The sequence below is a fragment of the Hemiscyllium ocellatum genome, chromosome 1, assembly GCF_020745735.1.
Source record: "Hemiscyllium ocellatum isolate sHemOce1 chromosome 1, sHemOce1.pat.X.cur, whole genome shotgun sequence".
In the NCBI taxonomy this organism is placed as follows: Eukaryota; Metazoa; Chordata; class Chondrichthyes; order Orectolobiformes; family Hemiscylliidae; genus Hemiscyllium; species Hemiscyllium ocellatum.
The window spans coordinates 115,084,223-115,096,566 of NC_083401.1; the positions used below are offsets into that span (position 1 = coordinate 115,084,223).

The following is a 12,344-nucleotide window of genomic DNA, read 5'->3' on the forward strand; positions in this document are numbered from 1 at the left end:
TTGGACGATGGGAAGAAATCGGAGCATCTGGAGAAAAACCACACAAGTAGTAGGCTGGAATTGAACCCAGGTCCCTGGCACTGAGGCAGCAGTGCTAACCACTGACCCACCATTCATGAGAAGGCAGCATTATAGGTGATGAACACTGAGGAAGTGCTAGGGGCTAAAACTGCTGAGTCCCCTGAATATGATAGGATGCAGCTTGGGATAGTGAAGGAAGATTAGAATTGGATATTGATAGACGAAGTGAACAGGCAAAACTGTGACAGAGGCAGTTCAATGTAAGCAAATGTGAGGTTATCCATTTTGGACTGAAACAGAAAAGATCGGGGAATATTCTAGATTGTGTGAAGTTAAATACAATAGATATCCAAAGGGATTTGGGGGTTCATGTGCATAGATTTTTACAATGTCACTAAAAGGTGCAGAGAATAATCAAGAAAAACAATGAAATGTTGGCCTTTACATCTAAAGGAAAGGAGTGTAAGGACATAGATGTTATACTGCAGTTATACAGTTGGACCCCACTGGGAGGACTGAGCAGATCTGAGCACCACATCTGAGGAAGGATGTATTGGCCTTGGAGGGAGTACAATGTAGGTTTATAAAAATGATATTTGGAGTTCAGGGGTTAAATTCTGAGGAGAGATCATACAAATTTAGGCATGCTTTCTCTTAAATTTAGAAGGTTAAGGGATTATCTGATTGCAGTCTTTTAGCTACCAACAGGAAAAGACAGGCAAATGACTATAAACTATTTTCACTGGTTGGGCATTCTAGAACTAGCAAGCATAGTCTGATAATTAGGGCCAGACCATTCAGTAGAGATGTCAGAGTGGAAGATATTTGAAACTCTTTGCAAAACAGCAGTGAATGCTGGATCAGTTGTTAATTTAAAATTTAGGAAGCAAATATTAATAGATATGGAGCCAAAGGCAGATATATAGATTTTGGCCACATCAGTCATGATCTCACTGAATGGAAGAGGCTTGAATGGCTAAATGGCCTACTTCTGATCCTATGAATAAAAGGAATACAACTTAAAGTGCCACATTTCCTTCAATCTGAAGAAGTCATCTCAGACTCGGCCATTAACTGATTTTTCTCCTCCCCAAATGTTAGCAAGCCTGCTGTATTACTCCACTGTTTTGGTTTTAGTTTTGGAATCACCTTAGTGTCTGTTTGCACATGAACAAACCCTAAAGTAAGTATCGACAATGAAACGAGAGAACTCCAATGTGTGAGTGGCCCACCAAGTCCTTTATATTGAAGGGAAATAGCAAAAGAGGCAATTCATTAGGTGAGCGCTGCACAGTGGCATCAATTCGTATTCCAATGAGGTGTGTTGAGTAGAGATGGAAAGACCCGAAATGTTACCAGCAGTCATTGTAAGCAGCTTGGTAGCAGGCTCCCAGTCCATTCTTTGAAGCGGAGGTATCAAGACCAGACAGACTAAAAATATGAATAAAAATTGCCATGAAAGGAATTAAGAGAAATATGAATGATGAGGATCAGGATTCCCTTGAGCCATCCATCCCTGAAATCCACAATTCAGAAAAGCAGGAGATAGTACAGTAAAAGCAAAGTCTCATAGCCATTCAATTAATTATAGACTTTGATGCCAGTACTATGATGTCTAATGCAAATGATATAAAAATTCATTTAATAAAAATTGGAAGAATAACCCAATGAAATAATTAAGACTGTATTCGCTGCAATGGTTTCATAATGCTTCATTTTATTCTTTTAATACATTCAAGAAGTTCCAAACACCCCAACTACCCTTAAGTCTATTAAGTTCAGATGAAGTACTTTTCACTTCTAATCTGCAAGAAGAAATCCTGAATCAACAGCTCAGTATTTTGCCAGGTCCCACTGCTGCTACAATAATATGAGGAAACTGGTAGTGCTTGCTTGCAGGCTGGTAGTAATCTTTAACAGCCTTCAGTGCCAATCTTCAGAGTTCAAAGACAAGGCATGAGAGAAAAGCTCAGAGGCTGCCAGGCATTTTAATCATTTGTACAGCAAGCTTGTAAAACTTTTAAGAAATTTGTTTCACAAGAAAAATTTGCTTTCTTGCTGTTAGAAATTCCACTGCTCTTTTAAGTCATTAGAAATCTGAATTCTTAAAAATCCTACCAAAGCTCTACATGTAACAGTAAAAACATAGAATCTGCTTAGTTTCTCTACAAATCTTTATACATTGTCTATATAATCAGAGGTACCTTCCCCCATCAGGAAAGTAATAGTGCAACATTAATTTCTACAACTGTAACTCGGGCAGAAACCAAAGCCCTCTGCGTAACATCTAAATGCAGCTTTCGTAAACAGATGTTACAATGAATTAGGCTTCGCCATTGTCACACTTTGGCGTTTATTATTTTGACATTTTCTTGAAGATCTTTTTTAACTTAGAGGTTTTTTTAACTCTGTCTGTACAGGAAGACAGTTCTTGAGATGCTGTTTGTCTCTTAGTTATGCTTTTCTGAGCACTTGATGTGGAAAGTTCTAAGACGCGCCTGTCCTGAGCTGCTGATAGCTGTCCCATGCTGTAGGATTTCTCAAGACCATTCCGAACAGGCTTGGTGGCCATCAGCGAGCTCACAATCATACTCTTGGTATCTGCTGGGCCCAGAGAATCCGGAGCTGTAGCTACCCGCTCATATGGCATGGATGAATCAGCAACAGATAAGTCATCCAGGGAGTTCTTGGACATTTTACGTGAAGCATCACTTAGAGCCTCAGAGTTTGATAAGAGAAACAGCTTCTTTCCATTTGAAGACCCAAAAGAGGAGTCACAGTCTGAAGTGGTTTCCTGTGTATCCCTACGTTACAAAACAGACAAACAGCAAGTTAAACATTTCTCATTTGCAGAACATTGATACTGATTTCAGGTTAATGGCAGGGAAAGGTCAATAACTTGTATTTATATACTTACATCGTGAAACACCCCAAAGAAATGAGTATTTCTTGAGTATACAACAGTATAAGAACACAAGAACTAGAGCAGGCGTAGACAATGCAGCCCCTCCAGCCTGCTTCGCCATTTAATGGTTGGTCTCAGCTCAGCCTCAACTCCATGTTCCTGCCTGCTCCCCAGAACCCTTTAACCTATTACTAATTAAAAGTCTGACTACCTCCTCCTTACATTTATTCAGTGTCTCAGCATCCACTGCACTCAGGAGTCATAATAAGAGAAGTAATTCCTTCTCGTCTCTGTTTTAAATTTGCCACCCCTCAGCCTAATATTATGGCTTCTCTTTCTAAATCCAGGGGAAACATCCCCGCTCAGTCTACTTTGTCAATCCCCTTTACCATCTTATTCACCTCAAATTAGACCTTTTACACTTCCAAACTCTGGCGAATATTGACCTAACCTGCCCAATCTCTTCACATAAAACAAGCCCTTCATCTCAGGAAGTAAGCTAGTGAACCTTCATTGAACCTCCTCCAATACAATTACATCCTTTGTCAAGGAGGGGACCAGAATTGAATACAGTTCTCCTGATGCAGTTGCATCAATGTCTTCTACAGCTGCAAAAACGCATCCTTACTCTTGTACTCTATTCCTTTCGCAATAAAATGTAAAAATTCCATTTGCCTTCCGTATTTCCTGCTGTACCTGTAATCTAGCTTTCTGCAATTCATGCACAGTGACCCAGATCCTTGAACACCAAAGCATTTTAGAACTTTTCTCCATTTATATACTAAGTTGCCTTTTTATTCTTCTGACCAAAATGGATGAGCTCAAACTTATCGAAGTTAAATTCCATCTGACAAATTTTGGACCATTCACTTATCTAGGTCTATTTGTAAATTTCTTCTTTTTTCATGGCAACTTAATGTTATCCGTAAACCTGGCAACTGCACTTTCTATCTCTGCATTCAAACTATTAATACAGATTACCAAGAATTGGAACCTGAGGAATGAACCCTGTAACACTGCACTAATTTTATACTGACTCTCTACTCTACTCTAGTTTGCCAACCAGAAAAGGATACATTTATCTTAATCATTTGCTGTCTGTTGGGTAACCAAACCTCCAAACAAGCTAATAAATTGCCCCTAACTCCGTGAGACTGTAATTTGTGCATCAACCTTTTGTGTGGTACCTTCTTAAATGCCTCCTGGAAATCCAGATATACTACTTCTACAGGGGCCCCATTTGCTTGTACATATACGGAGAACTCTAGCAAATTAACCAAACATGATTTACCCTTCATAAAACCATGGTGATTCTTACAGACTGTGTTTTGACTTTCCAAATACCCCATTACTACTTTCTTCATAACTGATTCCAACAATTTCCCAATGATGTTAATTAAGCTGGTCGATAGTTTGCTACTTTCTGCTGCCATCCCTTTTTGAATAAGGGCATTACTTTAGTATTTTGTTTTCCATTCTATCAATACCTTTCCAGAATCTAGGAAATTCTGGCATATCACAACCAACACATTGACAAATCACTTCCTTCCTAGAATGAAGGCCATTAGACCCTGGAGTCTCATCTGCCTTTAATCTCAGTAGTTTGCTCAGTGCCTTTCTCCCCAGTGAATTTTTCCAATTACAGACCACAATGCAAAGCCTTTCTTCCTGATTCCTCCTAACTACCCGTCTAATAACTGCACGCTATTACAGGTGCAGAACAACCTCTTCCATAAAGGAAAAAAAAGGATAATGAAGCTTAAATGTACAATGTACCACACAAGGCTAAAAACGGATGTTGAAATTTGCATGTTCTCCTTAATTTGCTCATCTGTGTTAGATGTTAACAGGGAGCATTTGAATAGCGTTCTTAGTGACAAATTAACAGATTAATGAACCATAAACACTCTGGAGACTCCTGAAAATTGATTAGCATTGTCAGTTACCCCTTCGAGGATATCTCTTTAGAAACTTGCACAGGATACATCAATACTTGGCCATGCCTTTACCAATACTGTCCAGCCAGCACTTTCTGGGGAATTTGTTCAAGACTGCATCAAGGACTGGTCCAAAATTTGTCAGATGGAATTTAACTTCGATAAGTTTGAGCTCATCCATTTGATGCTCACTCTCTACATTTCCCTCTCATTTAGAGAACTTAGTAAATCGAGGAACCACACAGATTGGCGTGGTGTACAGTTGCGCCAATTTATAAAGTACACCATTTTAAATTACTCATTTTTTTCAAGTAACACAACTAGTCTCAGACTGGTTATTTTGAAAATGCAAATGGGCTATTGATCAATACATAGAACAGGAGAACTCCAGGAACTCTAGCAAGGCAACTGGTAACTACCGAGAGTAATAGACAGATATGAATTGAAATGCTTATGTAAAAGACTCCAGACTATCCCCAAATGTTTGTTCAATTTAAATAATTGATTCAAGGTGGTAACTTAAGCCCTGTAGAAGTTATTCTCATGAAGCTCTCTGCTATTACTATATTAGAATTTATAATTCCTATCTGTTGCAGCTTACAGTTCTGTGGTAAGTAGGCTAAAATTTGAAATTAAATTCACTTACTGGGAATAGATCCAGTCTCTTCCTTTATAAAACCAACAAATTCCAGGATTTAAATCCACATTAGGACATGTAAACATGCAAACTTTCCAGGGTCTAACGTGTAATCCATGCTAATGTGAATTTGAAAATCCACATTTTACTCCAATTCATCTGAATTGTCCCGAATTTTAGCCATCTGCACATTGCTATCCCAAACATAAACCACACAAACAAAGTAACTGAGACCCACTTAATTTCCACAATGCTCTCTCATGGCTGAACAAAGCATAAAGTAGTATTTAATTTGTTTCAACTCATTCCAGAACACACAAAAGACTAGTTACCAGTTCTTGTCAGCTGTGAAGAATATAGCATCTTCATCCTCCTCAGTACGAAGGGTTGAATAGCTGTTTGTTACAAAGATATCTGGAGTGGAGGATTGCAAGGAAGGTGGAAGTCCAGAGGGAATAACATTGGCTCTCCGGGTGCGTCCTTGACTGCTGCTTTTTGGTAAATTGTAATTGAGTTTACTATGAACTAGTGCTGGGGGGACAAAAAACACATACAAACATTTAGAAACAGGGATTTACACTCCAGTGATTTTAATACGCAAATACAATTTGCCAGACTGGGGCTAAAAAAGGTTAGATTACGAACGCAGATTAGAAAAACGTGTCCTGTATTCCCTCAACTGCAGATAATTGAGTGATAAACCAATGTTGTGTCAGATGCTAAACAGGTTTGACAGAGTATACACTGATGGTGGTCAAAATCAAGAGGCAGAACTTGACCATTTAGGAGGGATATCAGAAATTTTTTTTATATATGAAAGGATATTAGTAATCTTGAATTAATTCTCAAAAAAGGTGACAGATGCTGGGTCTATTACAAATTTCAAGGTTGCAATTAATTGATTTCGGTTGAGCAAGGGTAATAATAAATTTGGAGTGATGGCACATAAATAGAAGTGTTATAGATCAGCCATGATCCAACAGAGAAGCAAAGAAGGGGCTAAATGGACTAACATACATACCTTTTTTAAAAAGTCTTAGTTCATTATATTTGTCTGTGGCAATGAAACAGTGATGGCTCAGTGAATCACTTGCTTACAATCATATAACCAAAATAGCTATTAGTTTAATTTAACACATAATTGGCATTTCTGATAATATTAATAGTGTGTTGTTTTGACATTATTTAAAGTTCAGGTAATCATTATTCTAACAGTTCCGACAAGTAATAGTTTGTGATGCATTTATAATTTGTAATTCTCTTTATATAAGTCAAATAAAATTTAAATCATTTTAATCTAATGCTCCAGATTTTTAAAAATTAAAATCCCAACAGAAAGCACTATTTCTAGGTGTCATTTTGCAGTGTTTAGCCGCAATTCAACAAAGTTTATGTGCCCTGTCCCAAAGAACATTGTCAATTCAGTGGTAGATAATGGATAGCTCATGTTGCAGTGTACAGGATGCAGCAATTCACCCCATCATGCCGGTGGCAAACTTTCTGAAAGATCTATCTAAATAGACCTACTCCTCTGTTCTTTCTGCATACCCTTCTCTCCCCCAACCCCCTCCTTTGCAAGTACATACTTAATTCTCTATTGAAAGTCACTTCTGAATCCACTTCCACCACAATTTCAGACAGTCTATTCAAGATTACAACAACTAGCTGCAAAACCTTGCCTCTGTATTCCTTTGGATTATGTTGCCAATTTTTTTAAATCCCTGTTAAGTCAGGACCTTGCGGGAAGGTACTAAATTGGAGGAAAGTAAATTACATCAGTATTAGGCAGAAGCTACAGGGTGACAACTGGGAGGAGCTCTTATCAGGCAAATCCACATTTGACATGGAAATTGGTTAAATACCTGCTGGGCAGTGTTCAAGACCAGTCTGTTCCAGTGAGGTGGAAGAACAAGGATGGCAAAGTAGGGGACACTTGGATAATGAGGGAGGTTGAGAATTTAGTCAAAAGGAAACAAGAGTCATATGCAAGGTTTAGGAAGCTAAAATCGGACAGGGCCGATAAAGAATATAACAAAGGCAGGAGAGTACTCAAGCAGGGAATTAGGAGAGCAAGAAGAGGCCATGAAATAATCTAGGATTAAAGAGAATCCCAAGGCATTCAACAGATACATTAAAACCAAGAGGTTAGCTAGGGAGAAGGCAGGACCAGTCAAGGGCAAATGAGGAAACTCGTGCTTACAGGCAGTGAACATGGTTGCGATCCTAAATGAGTACTTTGCATCGGTGTTCACCCAGGTGAAGGATATGGAGGATAGTGAGATTTGTATGGATCATGCTAATATGCTAGGGAATTTTGAGATCAAAAAAGAAATGGTGTTGCATCTCTTGAAGAGCATTCATATGAATGAGTCCCCACGGCCTAATGGTATCTACCCAAGGTTACTGAGCAAGGCGAGAGAGAAGATTGCTGGGGCATTGACCAAGATCTTTGGATCCTCACTAGCTACTGGAGAGGTCTTGGAGGACTGGCAAGTAGTTAATGCTGTTCCTCTGTTCAATTAGGGAAATAGGGATAATCCAGGAAAGTACAGACCGGTGAGTCTCACATCAGTGGTTGGGATCCATTGGAGAGAATTCTTACGGATAGGATTTATGTACATTTGGAAAAGCACAACCTAATTAGGGACAGTCAGCAGGCCAGGTCACGGCTTACTAACTTGATCGAATTTTTCAAGGTGACGACAAAGGTCATCAATGAATGTTGTCTACATGGACTTTAGTAAGGCTTTGACAAGGTCCTTCATGTTAGACTCATTAGATTAGATTAGATTACTTACAGTGTGGAAACAGGCCCTTCGGCCCAATAAGTCCACACCGACCCGCTGAAGTGCAACCCACCCATTCCCCTACATTTACCCCTTACCTAACACTATGGGCAATTTAGCATGGCCAATTCACCTGACCCGCACATCTTTGGACTGTGGGAGGAAACCAGAGCACCCGGAGGAAACCCACGCAGACACGGGGAGAACGTGCAAACTCCACACAGTCAGTCGTCTGAGGCGGGAACTGACCCGGGTCTCTAGCGCTGTGAGGCAGCAGTGCTAACCACTGTGCCACCGTGCCGCCCACTAATCATCCAGATGATTAAAATGTACTGGATCCATGGTGACTTGGTGTGGATTCAGAATTGCCTTGCCCATAGAAGGCAGGGGTAGTGGTGGAAGGGGGTTTTTCAGGCTTGAGGTCTGTGACAAGTGGTGCCCCACAGGGACCCATCCTGGGACCTCTGCTGTTTGTGCCATATTTAAATGGCTTGGATGAAAACATAGATGGGTGGATTAGTAAGTTTGCAGAAAATACATAGTTTGGTGGAATTGTGGATAGTGTAGAAGGTTGTCAAAGGATACAGTGGGATACAGATCAGTTGCAGACATGGCCGGTGAAATGGCAGATGGAGTTTAATCTGGGTAAACGTGAGGTTGTGCATTTTAGGAGATCAAAAGTTAAGGAAAAGTAAACAGTTAATGGCAGACTCTGAACAGCAGTAATGTAGAGGGATCTTGAGGTTCGAGCCCTTAGCTCCCTGAAAGTGGCCATGCAAGTAGATAGAATGGTAAAGAAGGTATTTGGCATGCTTGCCTTTCATCAGTTGGGGAACTGAGTACAACAGTCAGGGTGTCATGTTGCAGCTTGAGAAGACTTTGATTTGACCACATTAAAGAGTATTGCGCTCAATTCTGTTAAAGGATCTGGAGGCTTTGCAGGGGGTGCAGAAGAGGTTGATCGGGATACTGCCTGGATTAGAGGGTATGAGCTATATGGAAAAGCTAGAAACACCCAGGTTGTTTTCTATTAAGCGGAGAAGACTGAGGGGAGAAGTCTATAAAATTATGAGATGCATAGATTGGGAAAATAATTCTCAGCACCAAACCATAGTTGAAATGTCTAATACCAGGGGGCATACATTTAAGGTGAGGGGGCAAAGTTTAAAGGAGATGTGAGGGGTAAGTATTTTTTTTAACTCGGAGAGTGATAGGAGTCTCGAAAGCGCTGCCAGGGATGGTGGTGGAGGCAGATACGATTAAAGGCATTTAAGGAACGTTTAGATAAGCACATGAATATGGAAGGAATGGAGGAGTATGGACCAAGGACAAGAAAAGGGATTAGGGTCATTCGGCATCATGTTCGGTGTAACAAATGACAGTTATAGAGTCATAGAGATGTACAGCACAGAAACAGACCCTTCGGTCCAATTTGTCCAAGCCAACCAGATATCCCAACCCAATTCCGTTCCACCTGCCAGCACCTGGCCCATATCCCTCCAAATCCTTTCTATTCATATACCCATCCAGATGCCTTTTGGATGTTGCAATTGTACCAGCCTCCACCACTTCCTCTGGCAGCTCATTCCATACATGTACCACCCTCTGCATGAAAATGTTGCTCCTTAGGTCTCTTTTATATCGTTCCCCTCTCACCCTATTCCCTCCAGTTCTGGTCTCCCCCACCCCAGAGAAAAGACTTTGTCTATTTATCCTATCCATGCCCCTCATGATTTTGAAAACCTCTATAAGATCACCGCTCAGCCTCCGACACTCCAGGGAAAACAGCCCCAGCCTGTTCAGCCTCTCCCTATAGCTCAAATCCTCCAACTCTGGCAACATCCTTGTAAATCTTTTCTGAACGCTTTCAAGTTTCCCAACATGTTTCCAATAGGAAGGAGACCAGAATTGAACGTAACATTCCAACAGTGGCCTAACTAATGTCCTGTACAGACGCAACATGACCTCCCAACTCCTATACTCAATACTCTGACCAACAAAGGAAAGCATACCAAGTGCCTTCTTCACTATCCTATCTACCTGCAACTCCACTTTCAAGGAGCTATGAACCTGCACTCCAAGGTCTCTTTGTTCAGCAACACTCCCTAGGACCTTACCATTAAGCGTACAAGTCCTGCTAAGATTTGCTTTCCCAAAATGCAGCACTTTGCATTTATCTGAATTAAACTCCATCTGCCACTTCTCAGCCCATTGACCCATCTGATCAGGATCCCGTTGTAATCTGAGGTAACCTTCTTCGCTGTCCACTACACCTCCAATTTTGGAATCATCAGCAAACTTATTAACTATACCTTTTATGCTCACATCCAAATGATTTATATAAATGATGAAAAGTAGTGGACCCAGCACCGATCCTCGTGACACTCCACTGGTCACAGGCCTCCAGTCTGAAAAACAACCTTCCACCACCACACTCTGTCTTCTATCTTTTAACCAGTTCCATATCCAAATGGCTAGTTCTCCCTGTATTCCGTGAGATCTAACCTTGCTCACCAGTCTCCCATGGGGAACTTTGTCGAACGCCTTACTGAAGTCTATATAGATCACAACTACCGCTCTGCCCTCATCAATTCTCTTTGTTACTTCTTCAAAAAACTCAATCAAGTTTGTGAGACATGATTTCCCGAGTACAAAGCCATGTTGACTATCCCTAATCAGTCCTTACCATTCCTGATGAAGGGTTTTTGCCCGAAACGTCGATTTTACTGCTCCTCAGATGCTGCCTGAACTGCTGTGCTCTTCCAGCACCAATTATCCAGAATCTGGTTTCCAGCATCTGCAGTCATTGTTTTTACCTAGTTTTTTCCAAATACATATACATCCTGTCTCTCAAGATTCCCTCCAACAACTTGCCCACCACCGACGTCAGGCTCACTGGTCTATAGTTCCTGGCTTGTCCTTACCATCCCTCTTAAACAGTGGCACCACGTTAGCCAACCTCCAGTCTTCCAGCACCTCACCTGTGACTATCGATTATACAAATATCTCAGCAAGAGGCCCAGCAATCACTTCCCTAGCTTCCCACAGAGTTCTAGAGTACACCTGATCAGGTCCTGAGGATTTATCCACATTTATGCGTTTCAAGACAGCCAGCACTTCCTCCTCTGTAATATGGACATTTTTCAAGATGTCACCATTTATTTCCTTACATTCTATATCTTATATGTCCTTTTCCACTGTAAATACTGATGCAAAATACTCATTTAGTATCTCCTCCATTTTCTGCGGCTCCACACAAAGGCCACCTTGCTGATCGTTGAGGGGCCCTATTCTCTCCCTAGTTACTCTTTTGTCCTTAATGTATTTGTAAAAAAACCCTTTGGATTCTCCTTAATTCTATTTGCTAAAGCTATCTCATGTAACAGTATTTGATGGATGGCAATTATAGGAAGGGGGAAAAGTCGCAGATACAGTCACATAGATGGGTAAAATCCAGGAAGGGTAAGAGAGGTAGGCAGTTCGTGCAGGAGTTTTCTGTAGCTATCCCCATTTCAAACAGGAACGCAGTTTTGGAAAATGTAGGGGGTGATGAATTTGCAGGGGAACGTAGCACGAACAGCCAAGTTTCTGGTATTGAGACTAGCTCTAATGGAACCCGACATACCCCTCATTACGAGAGATCATTTGTGTTCAGGGATTCCCTAGTTCCAGGTACAGACAGACATTTGTGTGGCTAGCAGTGAAAAATCAGAATGGTGTGTTGCTTCCCTGGTGCCAGGATCAAGGATGTCTCAGAGAGGGTGTAGAATGTTCTCATGGGGGAAGAGGGGCCAGCAAGAGGTCATTGTCCACATTGGAACCAGGAAAAGGTTGAGATTCTGAAGGGAGATTACAGGGAGTTAGGCAGGAATTTAAAAAGGAGATCTTCAAGAGTGGTAATATCTGGATTAATCCCGGTGCTAAGAGCTAGTGAGGGCAGGAATAGGAGGATAGAGCAGATGAATGCATGGCTGAGGAGCTGGTGTGTGGTAGAAGGATTCATATTTTTGGATCATTGGAATTTCTTTTGGGATAGAAGTGACCTGTACAAGAAGGAC

The 12,344-nt window shown here is 40.9% G+C and overlaps 1 protein-coding gene across 1 annotated transcript in view; it reads right to left on the reverse strand.

Moving 5' to 3' along the window:
• Positions 1 to 1,718: 1,718 nt before the first annotated feature.
• The window catches only part of stim2b (stromal interaction molecule 2b), a 128,956-nt gene continuing 118,330 nt past the window's right edge, over positions 1,719 to 12,344 (reverse strand). Inside the window, exons 12-13 of the mRNA XM_060825090.1 lie at positions 5,833 to 6,031; positions 1,719 to 2,825 (exon numbers count right to left, since the gene is read on the reverse strand). Coding sequence (XP_060681073.1) covers positions 2,378 to 2,825; positions 5,833 to 6,031 — 647 coding nt within the window. The 3' untranslated portion in view covers positions 1,719 to 2,377. The remainder of the gene's footprint in view (positions 2,826 to 5,832; positions 6,032 to 12,344) is intronic.